This window comes from Rissa tridactyla, chromosome 8 (genome assembly GCF_028500815.1).
Source record: "Rissa tridactyla isolate bRisTri1 chromosome 8, bRisTri1.patW.cur.20221130, whole genome shotgun sequence".
NCBI lineage: Eukaryota > Metazoa > Chordata > Aves > Charadriiformes > Laridae > Rissa > Rissa tridactyla.
This window is the reverse complement of record NC_071473.1, coordinates 4,411,746-4,428,478: the sequence shown is the minus strand read 5'-3', so window position 1 is coordinate 4,428,478 and position 16,733 is coordinate 4,411,746. Positions and strand designations below refer to the sequence as shown.

At 58.1% G+C, this 16,733-nt stretch overlaps 1 protein-coding gene across 1 annotated transcript in view; it reads left to right on the top strand.

The window, feature by feature from the left end:
- The first annotated feature begins 286 nt into the window (after positions 1 to 286).
- Positions 287 to 16,733, top strand: part of TNRC18 (trinucleotide repeat containing 18) — a 57,515-nt gene continuing 41,068 nt past the window's right edge. Inside the window, 2 exon segments of the mRNA XM_054211392.1 lie at positions 287 to 429; positions 432 to 545. Of these exon segments, the coding sequence (XP_054067367.1) occupies positions 345 to 429; positions 432 to 545 (199 nt within the window). The 5' untranslated portion in view covers positions 287 to 344.

Sequence of the window (16,733 nt, the reverse complement as noted above, 5' to 3'; positions counted from 1 at the left end):
TTTTTTTCTTTTGGGGGGGGTGTGTGGTTTTTTTGGGTTTGGTTTTTTTTTTTTTGGGGTGGGGGGGGGTCGGGGCAGGTTGGCTCACCCGCAACCCCCCCCCCCCCCCCCCCCCATTCTCTCTTGCAGGCAGCGCCGAGACCGCCGCGCCGGGGCTGGCTCCCTGCACCGCGCCATGGGACGCTTGGACGCCTTATTTTTGAAAACCATCTGATTTTTTTGGGGGAGGAGGAGGAGGAGGAGAAGGAGGGGGTGTGGGGGGGCGGGAGGGGGGGGGGTGGGGGGGGGAAGGCGGTGGCGGGCACCGACAGCGATCCGGGAGACTCCTGGAAGCCGGCGAGTGGATGATGGATGGCCGAGATTTCGGGCCCCCCCGCTCGGTGCACGGCCCCCCTCCGCTGCTCTCCGGGTTGGCGATGGAGAGCCACCGCCTGGAGCCACCGGCCGCCTGGCCCCCGCCGCCGGGCCCATGGCCGCCGGGCTGCCCGCCGCCCTCCAGCCCGGCAAGTTCCTCGCATCGGGCATCAGCCTCCACTCCCACCCGGGTAAGGCTCCGCGGACCCCCCCCGGACCCCCCCTCCCCGCCTTCCCTCCCCTGCCGACCCCCGCAGCCGGCTGGGCTTTAAGCGCCACAAAAAAAAAATTTTATTTTTTTTTTTAATATATGTATGGATGGTTGCAGCTTTTTCGCGTGTTTTTCCCGAGGGTTTTCTGCCTATCCCGGTTTTTCATTCGGAGGAAAAAAAAAACAAACAATAATGGGGGAAAATAAAAGAGGGGAATGGGGAAAAAAATAAAGGGAATGAGGAGATAGGGGAATGAGGAAAAAAATAAAATAGGGGAATGAAGGGGAAAAAAATAGGAGAATGAGAAAAAAGATAGAATGAGGAAAAAGGGTAGGGGAATGAGAGGAAAATAGGGGAAGGGGGAAAAAACGGCAATGAGAAAAAGATAAAACGGGAATGGGGGGAAAAAACGGGGAATGAGGAAAGAAATGAAATAGGGGAATGAGGGAAAAAATTCAATAGGGGAATGAAAGGGAAAAAAACAGGGAACGAAGAAAAAAAATAGGGAATGGAGAAAAAATAGAGGAACGTGGGGAAAAAATAACAGGGGAATGGGGAGAAAAAATCGCTCCTGGCCGGTAAAAGTCCCCCCCAGTGCACGGTTTTGTTGGCACCGAGGAAAATCCCCGCGGAGGCGGCTGCGGCTGTTTTGTGGAATAAATGGCGATTTTCGGGAGCGCCGGGAGAGGCGCGGATCGGGGCGTGGGGGGAAGGGGCTGCGCTGCCCCGCGGCCGGGCAGAAAAACGACCCTCGGGCTGGGAAAATGGGTCGAAAAGGGGCAGTTTTGGTGATTCCCCGGCGCGGCGGGCGGTGCAGCCCGGTCCCTGCCGCTGCCGGGCAGCGCTGCCGGCGCTGCGGGTTTTGGTGATTTTTTTGTGTGTGTGTGTTTGGTTTTTTTTTTTTTTTCCTGGGTTGTTATTATTTTTTAAGCCTGCAAACAAAACTTCCACGCAGGGGCTGTTCCCTCCTTGTATTTTTTTTTTTTCCCTTCTCGATGTGCTCCATCCCCGGGCAGCCGCACGGCTGCCTTTCCATTTAAAAAAAAAAAAAAAAAAAAAAAAAAAAAAAAGGCAAGCAGACTTTGAAATGTACCGGGCTTATTATTTTTTTTTTTCCACAGTCAGATTTTTATTTATTTGCTTAAATTACTTCGTTTTTTTGGAGGGATTTTTATTTTTTCCCCTTTTCCGAGCTCCCTTTCCCAGCCACTCGCAGGGTGGGTTAACGCAGAGTCCGGATGCTGTTTTGCCGGGAAGCCACCACGCTTACCCTGGGAGGACGGGAAGGATTCCCGACCATTTGATTTCCCTCTCTGCCTCTATTATTTTTATTTTTTTATTTTTTTTTTTTTTTTTCCCTTTTCTTTCCCCTGGGCGTGGAGAGGTGACTCGGAGTTTACTTTAGGCGTTTGGGAGGGTGACAGGTTTTGCAATAATAAACCTGCTTTTCTCCCAGCCGCCCGGGCTGAATGACTTTGAAATTTGCAAACCTGATTGCCAACATCTGCAGAGAAGGAAGCAGCCCGAATCGAGGGGGGGGGGAAGGAAAAAAAAAAAAAAAAAGATTTATTAGTTTCAGACCAGGTGGCAGTGCCAATTTCCCAGGTGCTAAGAGGAGAGGTGTAAAGCGAAAGGCTGTGAAGCCCAGCACATGGGCAGACACCTTTTTTTCCTTCCCTTTTGTCTGTCTTTTTATTCCCCCCCCCCCTTTTTTTTTTTTTTTTTTGTCCTGGGTATTTTTTTCTCCCCCCCTCCCGCCCCCTCCACCTCCTGCAAAAGCAGAATGCAATCTCTGCAAAAATTTGTCTGGACAATCTCAAGCCAAACCAAGTGCGGGTTGTTTCTTTTTTTTTTTGTTGTTGTTGTTGTTGATTTTTTTTTTTATTGGGTGATACTTTTTTTTTCCCCCTTTTTTTTTTTTCCCCTCCTGTTATTTCCCCTCCCAAAGTTTCCTTTTCTGGTGCTTCCCTGAAATCCGGGCAGGGAGGCGCGGAGCTCCGGCTGAGCCGAACGCCGTGTTGCTCCCTGCCGCCATCCGAGAGCTTTCCCGCTGGATTTGGGGCCCTTCACAGAGGGAATGTGTTTTGTGATCCCTCCCATTATTATTTTTTTAAACGTATTCTTACTATTCTTATTTTCCTCTTTCTGAAGTATTTTGGAAATCCGCTCCCCCCCATCCCCGCCTGCCCCTCGGTGGCTCCCGGCTTGCTCCCGTGCATTCTCCGGGATAGTCGCTGGCAAAAGCTCGCTCCGAGAGATCGGCTTCGGCGTGGCTGTTCCCAACTGCGTTAAAAAAAGCTATGTACAATTAACAATCGAAACTTCCATTATACCACGGCAGCGGGATAGGCAGGGATTTTTTTTTTTTTTTATTATTATTGTTGTGTTTTTTTTATGGCTTTAACAATATCGTTTGAAATGACGATTGCTTCCTGCTACGGAGGGGCCCTTTGTAGGTTTGCATTTGCAGTGTCGATGTTGGTGTGGTGGTGACTTTTGTTGTTGTGGGGTTGTTTTTGGGGTTGTTTTGGGTTTTTAGGAGGGGTGGGAAGCAAAGCCCTCGTGCAAGGGGTTAAGAAAAAGTGGGCAGGAGGCGAAGCCTTTAAATAGAGCCAGTTCAAACCGATCCTTAAATACCGCCGGGCTGAAGAAAGAGTCTTGAATCCGTCCCAGCGTCCTCCTAAAATAAATACGCCCCTGTAAAAATAGCGTGATTGGCCATATTTGAGGATCCAGTTATCGCCGGCACCCTCCCCTCGTTTTTCCCGTAGCCGTGACGGCGGAATCCGGGCTCTGCCTGGGCTGCGGCCAGCGGCCCCCGGACCCCCTGCTCTTCCCGGGGAGGGGGTTTCTATTCCCTGGTGGCCACGGGGACGGGGACAGAAGCCCCTTTGTTGGGAGCGCGGAGGGAGGAGTGAGCGGGCGGCCGAGGCGGGAGAGGAGCCGGCCACGGGGGCTGCGGATGCTCGGCCACCGCCGCGTCCCTGTCCCCCCAGGAGGGCGGGGGGGGGGCTGGGGAGCAGCAGGGTGCTCCCGAGGGGGACCCCGCCGAGGGATGGCGGAGGATGGTGACTGTTCGCAATGGAATTTCGTCCCTGGCAGCGGCCGAGCTCGCCGGGAAGACGGTGCTTTTTTGCAGTTGCTGGAGTTGGGCGGCCGAGCTTGCTCTGGTCTGCGGCTGGAAATTTTGGGGGGGTTGATAGGTTTGCTCCTTCCCTTCCCCACCGTCTCTGGGTCCTCAGCGAGTGTCCCGGTCCGGGCTCCATCCCACGGTGGGCGCCTGGTTCTGGGCAGCTCCCGGGATTCGTGATTTCAGTTGCGCAGGGCTGCGATGGGACCGTGTCCCTGTCTGCGAGCGAATACCGTCCACATGCGAAAAAAAATAATAATATCCTCTTGAGTTTAAAATAGTAATAATAAAAATCTGCTTTTTGCCATATACTGAGGTATCCTTTCTTGGGTGGGATGCGTAATGGGGGGCGCTACCTGAACAGATCCACGTTTGTATAAAAGGATGCCTAGTTGTTTTGGGTTTTTTTTGGTTTTTTTTTGTTTTTTTTTTGTTTTTTTTTTTTTTTTTTTCTCCATTAAAATATGCTTCAGAAACAGTTTCCAGCGCTTGGGAAAAGGGATGCACCTGTACGAGCGGAGCTGACTTTGCGTTAAATCCAGCCCGAGAGCAGGGGCTGTCAGGCCGCGGGGGGGCTCGGGGAGGGGGTGTGTGAGATTTTGGTTTGCTTGCTTGCTTGCTTTCCCCCTTCCACCTTAGCGTGTGCATTCGAATGCAGGGATTTAAGGCGGATTGGAGCCCATCCCTGCTTCCAGGCCTGCTGTGCCCGGGGAGAATTGTTTTCCCAGACAGCTGGGCCAGGTAGGAGCGTAGGAAAAAAAAAAAAAGGAAAGAAAAAAAAAAATCTTCCCCCCCCCTGCCCAGGATAGCTTTGCTGTGCCAGCAAAATCCCACTGTAGCCATCCTTATAATGGCAAAATTGTGCTTCTGCTGAGCCGGCAGGTTTTGCAGAGGAGGCCTTGCCACCGGCCGTGCCAGCAGCAGCACAATTTGCTCATCCGAACTCTATCCCCGCTAAAATCCCTTCGCTGGTGGGAGACGCTGGGATAACGCCGACGGACCCAACCGTGCCCATCTCCTCCCAGTAGCCGGACTGGGGAGGACGGGGCTCCTGGGCCAGCCCTGGGCTTGTGGCTGTGGTTCCAGGTGGCTTTTTTTTTTTTTTTGGTCACGTTTTGATGCTGGGAGGAAAAATACCGTGGGTGTTTAATGGCCCTTGAAATCGCCGTTCCCCCCCTTCCCTGCCCGCCCAGGGGGTGGTGCGAGGGGCTGAGCGTGGGGGGCTCCTTGGGGCAGGGGCTGCGGGAGGGAGGGAGGAATGTGGACGGGCCAGAGACCTGCCTGGGGAGATGTTTCTCCTCCCTTGGGGCCCTGGTGAAACGAGATGCATTTTGATGCGCGTTTTCAGGCGGAGCAGCCGGAGTGCTTGTCCCGGCAGGGCTCCGGGAGGGGATGCTGCGCCGGGCAGGGATGTTGTCCCCCGACCCCTCGCTCGCTCCCGTTTACACCCGGCATCCCAGGGGTGGAGGAAGAGCTCGGACGTTGGGTGATGTCCATGCAGCTCCGGAGCTTCTGCATTTTTGGGAGTCTGCCACCAGGCGCTCCTGAGGTGCTGGGGAGTCTTCTCCCTCGTGTCCTGGTGGTTTCCCCAAGGTCCTGGTGGTCGGGTGGGGTGGCATCTCCATCCTTCAGGAGGGGTGGGAAGGACTGTCCACCCTGTCCTCTGGCCCCCAGTTGAAGTTCCCGTCCTGAGTGGTGGTAGCTGGTGGTGGGACGCTGGCCTCGGCCCACGGATGGGAGCCCAGGGGCCAATGTGGCGATGTAAACTTGCTCGGAGCAAGGTCCTGCGGGATCTTCCGCTGTGTTTGGGTTTCTAATACCTTCCCCAGCGGAACCGGGGCAGCCTGGCCCTGTCTCTGGTGCCCGGCGCTGGCAGAGATGTGCTTTATTAGCCTGGTTTCCAGCAGCCCTTCTCCCACCCCGAGCGAGCCTTGCCCCCCCACCCAGCCCCCCCCGAGTCTCCTTGGTGGGGTTGGACAACCACCGGTCCCAGCCCCGACCGATGGCGTGCCAGTGAAAATTGGATCCGGAGGATGTGCCGGTGCTAGAAAGAAACCCTAGCCGGGGATGGCACGGGGCACCGGGCATGTCCCCGGCATTGGGCACAGGCTCCCGTTCTTTCCCAGCACAGCAGCTGTTGGAGGAATGGAAATTGCCGGGAATTAATCTCGCTGCAGACGTGGTTAGCAGAGCAGGGCTTTCGTAAGGGAAATTTTAGATCTCCTGCCTAGGATAACCCAGGGTAACGCTGAAATTAGTTTATAATTATATAGTAAATAACCCCCCGTCTTGTCGTTTCACCATCTTCTGATGAATATGGAAATGAACATTGTTAAGGGGAATTAACGTCGTTAGGGCAGCCTTCCAGGTGAGCGCCTTGCGGCTGCCGCCGGCGGGAGGGTGTTGGATCACCTCCTTTAGCTGGGGTTCGCGCCCGACGAGTTGAAACAAGGCTCCGTGTGTGTTTTTCCAGCGTGTACTAAAACTGGTCCAGTTAAAGCTCGGGGCGGGAGGTGGCGCGGGAAGCGGGGCCAGCCCGGCGTGTGCTGACACGAAGCCGCCTTGCCGGGGCGAGGAGACGTTGGTCTGGGTTGGGTAACGCCGTCCAGCATCGCCTGCTCCAGGTGCCGAGGACAAGGGCACGCTTTGTCCTGCCTGGCTGCCGAAACGGAGAGCGTGGCGGGCCCTGAACCCTCCCGAAAACAGTCGGTTCAGGAACTGGTGTGGGGCCGGGGTGGGGGGGGAGCCGAGGGCAGCCCCCAGCTCCCTGCTGCATCCAGCTGCCGCAGCCCCTCGCCGGCTTTTCCCGCTGGGGATGCTCTTTAAAAAGCAAAGTTTGGGCAGGGAGCGCTCCGGTGCTGCCCTGGCCGTGGGGATTTGGGGGTTTTCCTCGTCCCCGCGTTTCCTCCCAGCCCGGCATTTCTGGGATGGCATAGCTGGGTGTCCGCAGCCATCGCCGCGCACCCACCGCCTGGGGAAAAACCGCCGTCTCTCCCTTCTAGTTATCTATTTTATCTTTCTTTATCCCTGCTGTTTTATCTTCGGCTTATCGTTCGCGTCCCTCCAGCACTTTAACACCGAGGGGACGGCAACCGCGGGAACCCTTTACCCCGACCGGCGCTGGCTGGGGAGGACGGGGCGGCGGGAGCCCTGCCGTACGGCAGCGCCGCGGCGGTGACAGTGACAGTTGGGCTCCCTCCCCACGCCGCCAGGATCAGCTGTTGGGTGCACAATATGCTCCGTTTTTTCCTCTCCAGCTGTTGCCGCTGACGGTTATGGGAAGCGAAAGGTGGTTGAGAGTTCGGTATCTCTAAATCAGGGAGGGGATGGGCAGAAAGGGGGCTGGGGGGGGGGGTGGGGGGGGCGGGCTTGGTATATCTGAGGCTGGGTTTTTGTTTAAATCCGGCGAGACTTGAAATAGTGGCGAAAGGATGGAAGTGACCTTGGGAATAAATTTTTATTGCCGGCGTAGCAGTGGCCAAAGAGCCATTTTGAAGGAGCTGGATGCGGGCAGGCGAGCTGAACATGGTGGGCTCGGAGCAAGGGAAGGAGCGTTGCGGCATGTTTGGGAGAAGATGTGCCTTTTTAAGGAGAATAATGAAGATTTTAAGTAGTCGACCCCGTCTCTCTGGGTCTGTATCCCTGGCAACTTCTGCAAAGGTGGCTCTTCAGCTGCCATCCATCTTACCCTGCCGTGTTACTGCGGGCGAAGATGCCTTTTTTATGTTTGGTGGTTAGATGTATCGCCCGTGCTTCCCTTTCTGCCCCCTATCCCTTCTCGGCCGAACCCCCAGTGGCTTGAATAAGCTTTGTAAAACATTCGGTTTAATTGCTTTTAATTTAAAAATAAATAAATAAATAAATAATTGGAATGGCCAGCGTGCATGGGAAGGGAGGGTTTTGGAGGGATTCGGCTCTATGCTGCTTGCAGGCGGTGCCGGTAGCGGGGTGTGAAGGAAATAGCCCCCGTGTTATCACCGTGCGAAGTGTGTAATTTTTGGTGTTTTGTGTCCTGGTCTGCTGGGTGGGGAGACGTCCCACATGCCATGTCACACGCAAGCCAAGCGGATGGTGATCTGTCGAGTAAAGGTCCGGGCAGGGGAGCAAAGCTGGGCACATTCCCGGGTGCCGGTGAGAGCCCAGCACTCCTTTCCCAGGCTCCACGCTCCCGGTGTGCCCGGCGTGCCGGGGTTTCCCTTAGCAATCCCCACGCTACAGCCGGGCTTTCTCCCTAATGAGATTAGCGACACAAAGCGGCGATTCTTCTGCTGCTTTTAGTGGATGTGCAAGGTTTGTGCGGGATCGGAAATTCCTACTTCCATCAGCTGAGCCCTCTCTGTGACTGTTCTGTGGACACATCTTCTTTTCCTTCGATTCAGGGGCTGACGTTTCATATTGGCACAAGCCTTTTAGGCGCTCCCCTCTGCCTCCCCTCCCTCCCAGCCCCAACCACGGTGAATTTTATCTCCTTCACTGCTTTGAATCTTGCCGTCAGCCCAAGCCGCTTCCATCTTGTGGAGGGCAGGAGAGCTCGGGGGCTTTCCCTGGCCGCACTGAAGGCAGCGGGGAGGAAGGAGAAATGCCAAAGTCGCTCTTGAATCGTTCTTGCAGGTGCTCCTCGGTCTCCCCAGTTGAGATGTGCAGACGCGTATGTGTGTGTGTGTGTACGTATACAGGGCATCCATCTAGCGCTTCGCCTGACGGAGGCCTGGGGGTCTCTGCCTTGTGGCAGCGGGGCCAGGTTGGCAATTTGTCAAGAGCCCAAGGGCTGCGCTTCAATTTGAATACGGATTTGCATAATTCATCAGGAATTAAACCGCGCCGCCATAATATTTGCCTCTGCATTTATCTCCCGTTATCGGCGGCAGGGAGATGTGTGGCGTTGGGCGTTTGCTGGCCGCGGAGACTCCTTTGCTTCGCGGTTCGGCGCTTTTTTTGGTGCAGAAAAGGTGGCGTGGGCTGATGTTCAGGAGGATGCGGGGGGGGCAGGAGCCTCTGGAAGGAAAAAGGTCGGTGGGAGAGGCTGGGCACAGGCTGAGCTTTCGAGCCTGGTTTCCTAAGGAAAACAGGCTTATGGGATCGTGCTCCATCTGCGGATCTCGTTCTTCCACCCCCGCAATGTCTGCAGCCCATTGCTGAATTTCTCCCGGGGTGGTTTTGGTTCCTGCGGGTGCTGTGGAGGTCAGCGCTGGACTCTGGCAGAGGGATGCGTCCCCCCCGTGGCACACGGAGGGTGCAGGCGGGCGCCTCTGGCTTCACCGCGCTCTCGTCCTGTCCTGGCCGAGTGGGAGACACAAAGCCGGAGCTGATCGGGCTCGGTTGGGTCATCGGTGATGTCCTCACTCTAGGATGTCTTTTGGAGCAGGTCCCCTCTTGCTGCCTGGCTCCCCGTGTTGTGTGTTGGTCGCAGGCTGCTCACTGAGTGTGCAGACATGGGTGTTGCGGCGTTCAGGTCCGATCGGGGTGCTGTACCCGTGCCTCAGTTTCCCCTTGGAGTGCCACCCCCCTTTGTAAGGCGCCCCGAGAGGCGCTGAGCCGCGGCAGCCGCTCTGCAAACAAGGAGGTTTAAAATAAGCAGCGACGGGGCCCGCGTCTCCCAGGGCTTTGAGTCATCCCGGCTCGTGCTGACTGCGCCTGGCGGGGGCCCGGGAGGCAAAACAAACCCGTGTCCAGCTGCCACCTCCCCGCCAGATGTTCGCGGTGGGGTGGCTGGTTGGGTTTCGGTGACGGCCCCTCCCTCCAAAGCGGATTGAGCTGCCGTGGGGAGATGCCACCTCTCCGGTGGGGAGATGCCACCTCTCTGGTGAAACCCTGGTGAAACCCGTGGCTTGGGGCAGTGCCCAGCTTGGGGACTCGCCGTCGGGCCATCTGATATCTGGAGGAGGGGGCGAGATGAGCAGCCCCGGTCTGGCACCGTGTGGGCTCGGGTTTGGAGAACGGGGGGTGCTGAGGCTCCTTCCAGCACGCCTGGGCACGGGCACGGTGGGGGCGGTCCTCACGGTGCTGGACAGGAGGACAGGCAGGGACAAACCCAGGGGCAATCCCACGGTGACCCACCACCCCAGGCAGAGGGGAGGCAGCCAGGGCAGCGGGTGGCCGCAGCCGGCGATGGGAAGCCGAGGGCAGGAAAGGGCAGGTGGCATTTACCTTCCGATGGGCACCCCGGCGTGCGTCCGCAGGGCTGGCGGCTGCCCATCGCCCAGCCGTGTTTAATTTCTCAATGGGAGGGCAGGGAGATAATGCTGCACAGTCCCATTTAACCTGCTGGTGACCTGGTCTTAAGTCATTGTGGCTGAAAATAGACCGTGTTCCCTCCGGGGCACCGGCTAATGGCGCTGGGAAAGCTGGGATCTCTCTTTGAAGGCTGATTTAATTGCTGCTGGCAGGCACTCACTCCGTGCAGGTGATGTGGGGACCGGCACCCGTGCCATCCCACAAGAACTCCCCCCACCCAGCGCCTGTAGCTCTCCTGGCGAGGGGTAACGAGCTTCTTTCTAACGAAGGCACGGGACAGTGGCTCAGAGCCAGTGCGTGGGTGTCGTTGGGTTAATTGTGCGGGCAGGGCTTGGCTGGGGGTGGGGGGGCTCGCCTGTTTGCATCGCTTCTTCTGCACGGAGTTTGGGTGTTTAAAAATATAAAGAAATTTAAAAGAATAGGGTGTGTTAAATTAGTGTGCGTAGGAAGGAGGGGGAGCACCTGCAGTGAAAGCCAGCGCCCAGTGCCAGGAGCAGAGTCAGCCCTGGGGCCCCTTGTGCTGGCCACCAGTGGCTGGAGGGTCTTCACCATGATGAAGGGTGTACCAGAGCAAAGACGTTTTGATGCTGCCCTAGAAAATCAGGAGGGGAAGGCAAGTCTACAATCTAGCAGCCAGTTTCTGCGTTCCTGGGGATTCTGCTAATCAGTTTGAGAGTTAGAATTAATGTTTTTTCATTTCCATACAGCATCCTAGTAAATGTGGAGCTGAAGAGACCACCGAGTCGCTCCTTGTTATTTGAGGAAAGCTGTGTGGTTCCGTAGCGAGCGCCTGGAGGTTCTGGTGGGCCCCCGTTGGGGTGTGAGGTTTAATTATGCCGGCGGAAGGGGAGAGACATCCGACGTGGTGGGGGATTTCAGGCTGGGGACGCAGAGGAGACGCTTCTGCTCTAGCACCCAACAGTGACCTGGGAGCGTTGACACAGGTTCGAGTGGTTGTGCGTCAGGATTAACGTGGGACCGGGTCCGTGCTTCCCGGACCGTGTGTTTCAGGCTCTGCAGATCGGCTGTGCATCATGTCAAGGCTCCCAGTGGGGTGGTTTCTGTCCTGGCCCCTCCAGTGGGAGGAAGAGCCACCTTCCCTCTGCCAGAGGGATTTGTGTCCCCACCTGGGTGGTTCCTCCCGCTGTCACTGTGCCTGGCTGTGCCCGTAGTAGGCGGGGAGCGACCTCATAGGAGATCTTGAGGGCATCTCATCGGTGTCTTCTCCTGTGGCCCCAAGCCCCGAAGCGCTGGGATACCTGGGGTTGCATTTGCTTTGTTGCACTGTGGAAGCCGAGTCTGTGGGACGCCGGGGGCAGAGCCGGGGCGCGAGCACCGATCCCTTGAGCGCTCGCAGCCACTTCTTCCCATTTTCTCCTCCGCCATCTCCGGGGCGTTGGGGCTGTTCCAGCTCCCGGGTGAGGAGGAGGTGAGCGGTAGGGCTCAGCCTGATGATAGTATTTTTTTTCCACGGAGGCAGGGAAGCCCTGCAGACACCCCGGTGCCCTTTGGTGTGCCTTGGCTGCGGGGGGGCCGGCAGCGGGGTGGTTCACTGCGAGGGTAGCGGGGCGCTAAAATCCTGGGACGGCATCAGCCCGGGGTGCTGCTGGCTGCGGGAGGACTCCTCGGAAACCCGGCGGGAGGGAGTGCACGGTGTTCCTGTGCTGACGCAGCCGCGAGCAATAGTAAATATTGAGCAAGAGCCACTTAAAAATAAAGCAGCCTGGACACAGATTCCCACGTGGAATAAAATAAAATTAAAAGAAACAATAGAGAGCTGCGCTGAGCTGTCGGGGGGGGGAACTCGCGTTGGCTTTTAAGGTAGTGATTTCGCAGCTGAAGGAAAGTGGCGCGGCGGTGTTCGAGCTGGCAAAGGCTGGGAGCATGGACCCCCCGCCAGAGGATGCTGTCTCCGAGCTCGCCGGGACCCTTAGAAGATTAAACGAGGAGTTAAATTGATCTGGCTGCTCCAGATCCGGGGGATGAGATCGAAGGCCTTCAGGGGAAGCGGAGAATTGAGGCTGTAAATTAAGGCTTTGAAGCAACTGCCAGCCCCGTAGCACGGCGTGTAGATACGGCAGGGTCGGGTTTTGGGGCGGTGGGTTGCGATGGTGGCAGCGGCTTGGGGCTGCGGGGACGGGGACCGGCCAGCGCTGCGGTCCCAGGCGCGTTTGATCCGGGAGCTTTGGTTTCAGCCCAGCGTGTTCGGGGGCTCGTATCGCTGCCGTCTCGTGCGTGGCACGGAGTCAAGGCGGCTCCGGTGCCTGGGGTGTCACCAGAGCCGCCCGAGCAGACAAGGGAGGAGGTGGCAAAGATTTACGCTGTCAGCACTCCTGGCTCTCAGCTGTTTGCAGCTATAACTGCGTGCGTGAGAAATAGCTGTGGCCGTGCCTCGCCGTGCTGCGTGCCCCCGTGTCGTGGGGCACAGATGGGGAGGTACGTGCTGGAGCCGGGGGTGGGGGGGGGCCCTAAAAAAATCACCCCCCTTGCCCTGGGAAGCTGCTGCTCCTGCCGGGAGAGGGTCAGGGATGCGATGATGATCCCCGGTGAGGACGGGCAGGCGGTGCTGGCAGAGTGGCCGTGCCAGTGGCGGTGGGAGGGGACCCTGTGGGGGCTGGCGGACGGCGAGTACTCTCTGTGCTTGGACTTCTCCCGGTTTCCCTGGCGGGGAAAGGGGAGTCGTGAGGATGTAAAGTGTTTATCCAGCCGTTCGTGGACTGGACTGGTGTCCCAGTTGGCTGCCTGCGAACTGGACTGGGGAAGAGGTGACTGCGCTCCCGGCCAAGGGCGGCGGCGGCTCCTGCTACGTGCCAGAGCCCAGCAGAGACCCCGGCTGCAGCAGGGGCTGCAAATCGCCCTCCGCTGCCCAGCCTTGAAAATATCCGGTGGAAATAAACCCAAACCCTCGCCTCTGTGTTTCCTGGCCCCTCTGGGCTCGGGCTGGAAGGACCGCAGGGCCAGGCTTTTTGGGTCGAGCCCCTCCATGGCCACAGCCCCTCGTGCAGCGCTGGGTGGTGCCAGCCTGCTTCCTGGCACCGTGTCCGTCCATCACGGCCTGGGGAGGAGGGGACGAGGTGCTGGCGGTTGGAAATATTTCATAAGTGGCAGAAACCCGTAACGGGCAGACGGGGCCGATGGAGGAGAGTTACTTCACGTCTCCCGGGGTGCCGGAGGCCGCGGGTTTTCTGGTGACGGGGCTGTGGCTTCTCGGGCAAAGAAGGCTCGTGCCCATGGGCTTTGGGGTTCACTTGTTGACTAGTATCGCACGTCAAAAAGTGCTTGCCCGTCCAGGCTACCAGGTCACACAGCTGTGTCCTGTTGCATGATTCCCTTCGAGGCGATGGCAGGGACCAGAGAGCTATCCCTGGGCACCAGCAGAGGCTTTGCGGGTGCTGCTTCTCCCTGGTTTGGAAAAAACAGAGCTGGCGTAGCAATTCCCTGTTGAGTGGTGTCTCTGCGTTGCTCCTGCTTGTTGTCCTTGGCCCTTTGTTGGTGCCCGAGTGAGCTGTCACCACTGCACTGGATCGCCAGCCGGCATGGAGGTGGCACGGGGATGCTGTGAAGGTGCTGGCCGGTCGCCTGCAGCCGGGCTGGGATGGAGCAGCTGCCCCAGCGCAGACACACACATGTCGCTTCAGGCATGTAGCCTGGCTCGTCCGCCAGAGCCATGACATGGGGGAGATGCGTTCAGCTCCAGCGTGTCCCCTCCAGCGTGTCCCACTCCTGCCGACCAGTCCGGCTGGAGCTGAATTTCAGGCCTGGGGACCGGGGGACCAAGATGGGGAGACCCCGCAGGTTAAAAACTCTGGGAGGCACGTGGCAGCCCGCTCCGCAGCGGGCTCGTCCACCCGCCCGCCCGCCGTCGCCACCTTGGCCAGGCGATGTTTTCTGGCAGCTCTCTCCTCCCGGGGAGCTTTTGGCAAACCCCGAGCGGGCTGAGCACGTGGGGCCCATTTCCCTGCCGCTTCCCCCAGCGCGACCTCCGGCCTCCAGACGTTTGGTGTGCGGTTTGTGCGGTCGCTGGTATCTCATCTCCCCATCAGTCACATCCCCTCTCGGTGGTGAGTCACCCGGCCATACCTCTTCCCCCCCCGCCGCCCCGTGCCGTTTTGGAGAGCTGAGCAAAGATCAAGAAGATGTTTTCAACTGGGCTGACACATCTGCACCCGCCAAGTTCCTCTGGTAACAGCCCTTAGTCATTTATGTCTCAATCGTACAAAGCAGGTATGTTTTACCAGCTCATCTTGGAGCTGGGAAGGAGGGGACGGGTGTGCGTCCCTGCTCCGTGCCTGTCCCCTATGTCCCCTACACCCACTGGGGCATCGCAGGGGGAGCCGAGCAGGGACCTGCATTTTGGCCGCCGGCTGTCACCTTCCTGCAGGGTTAAGGTGGCTCGAGGTACAATCTCTGTGCCCTTTAAATCCTTTTACCCTCTGAGCCGGGCTGCTTTGGGTCATGTGTGCCCACAGCGGCAAAGCGCCCGCGTGGGATTCATGTTGGTGGTGGCTTTCCAGAGGCGGCGGTGATGGGCACGCGGATTTGGCATGGCGTGGCTGGGAAGGGAAGGGGGGCACAGCCGGTCTGGTGCTGGCAGCGCTGCCGACTCGCACGGTGCTGCCAGCCCGCCTCTGGGAAAGCAGTCGGCTGTAGGAGCGTGGCTCAGCCTGCCCAGACCTGTCGGCGTGTCCCTGGGCGAAGCTGTTCTTGCGCTGGTTCAGCAAATGCTCTGGCCCCGGGCAGATGGAGATGGTTGTGGTTTCCCCCTTTCCCCTCCCTTTCTCCTGGCAGAAGCCCATGGTTGGGGTGAGCTGTGCGTTGCTCACTGCGGTAGAGTTTCTCCCCTTGGCATTGCTTTCTGGCACGGAGATCCAAGGAGGGACCGACTTGCCCGTGGCCGCCTCCTGCAAATGCAGCTACTTAGCGCATGAAGGAGCAGCATCACCTCCAGGTCCTGCCCGGGGGAGCGGGACAGCAGGTTTCGGGCTGCGTGCGAGTCTTACGCCAGCCCGTCAGCGTTGCTGCTGGAGGAAGGGATGCTCTGGCAGCGCCTCGGGGCGGGATTTGCATTGGGTTCATCCCCAGGAAGGCTGTGGCTCGGATCCCTCCTCCCTGCCCCAGCTCCAGTTCCTGGCAGGGGAACGGGCCAGGTAAATACAGCCTGGGCAGCTTCTCCCTCCGAGCATTTAGGAAGAGAAAACAGCGTTGCTGGTAAACCGGAGGCTGGGGTTCAGGTGGCTCTCTGGTTTTGCTGCTGGGTGATGCAGGCAGGTCCTTGCATCCTCCCGTGCCTCAGTTTCCCCACCCGCAACACTTTGGGATGGACTTTGAGCCCCCATGCTGGGATTACAGCTGTCCCAGGAGCAGTGCTGCTGGAGCCACTGGGAAGGGCTGCCTGGTGCAAGATGGCTTTGGGGTTTGGCTGGTGGCATCAGCTTGGTTCTGCTGCTGGTGTTTCTCAGCTGGGGTGGTGACACTGCCCTGCAGGGTCCCCAGCTTGTTCACCTGAACCTGTCCGTAAAGCCGCTTGTCACCGCTCTGCTCGCTGCTCCAGCACAGCAGCTGGAAAACTTCTGTGACAGTTGGAGCAGGTCCAGAGGAGGGCCAGAAAAATGATCAGAGGCTGGAGCCCCTCTGCTGTGAGGACAGGCTGAGAGAGTTGGGGGGGTTCAGCCTGGAGAAGAGAAGGCGCCGGGGAGACCTTGTTGTGGTCTTTCAGGACTTAAAGGGGCTACAGGAAAGATGGGGACAAACTTTTTAGCAGTTGTGGTAGGATGAGGAGTAATGGTTTTAAACTAAAAAGAGGGTGGATTTAGACTAAGTATAACAAAGACATTTTTACAATGAGGGTGGTGAGACACTGGCCCAGGTTGCCCAGAGAGGTGGGAGATGCCCCATCCCTGGAAACATTCCAGGTCAGGTTGGATGGGGCTCTGACCAACCTGGTCTGGTTGAAGATGTCCCTGCTCATGTCAGGGGGGTTGGACTGGATGGCCTTTAAAGATCCCTTTCAACCCAGACTATTCTGTGTTTCTATGACAGCTCGCCTTATGCTGAGCAGCCGGAGGGGATTTCGTCTGCCTTGTCCTCGTCTCCTCGTTCTTTTGGCTGACCTTCCCACTCCTCTTCCTCCTCCTGCAGTTTCGGGCTGAGGCTGGATCCCAGCGGTGGGATGTGATAATGCTAGTCGTGGAGGAAGCTACAGAGCATTTGGGGCTGGGGCTGACCCTGTGTTATCCCTGGGCAGGATAAGATGCCACAGGCAGGGAGCTGCCCTGGTAGGACCAGGAGTGTAACTGGTGCCAAAATGCCTCCTTGGGTACCAGTAGCTTAACTGCGTGCAGGTGTCCCTGTGCTGGATGACAGGGCTGGATCGTGTCCCCTTCCTGGGGCTCTGCAGGTGGCTTCATGTCCTTCCACCATGTGCAAACAGGGACATGCCGTGGGCATCTGCACATGGGTCTTGCCGCAATCTCCGTGCCAGTGCTATCGCCTGCTGGAGCAGCTGCAGCTGGGATTGAGGTCTCGCTGGGAGAAGGGGCTCATGTGGGGATGTCTGGGGCCGGGGCTGCCGGGCTGGTGTGGCATGAGGTGCTGCAGGGGGTTTGCCGTGCTGCCACCGTGTGCTCTGCCAGATGGGACTCGCGTTCCCTCGGAAATGTGTGGCTCCTGCTCCAGACGCTGGCTGGTCGCCAGCCCAGCCCTGCCGGAGCGGTGGAGGTGGCACAGCGGAGGCAAATGTGCCGTGGAGCGGAGCTGCTCACAGCGAACCCGGGGTAGGTGCCCCTGGGTGCTACCCCGCGCTC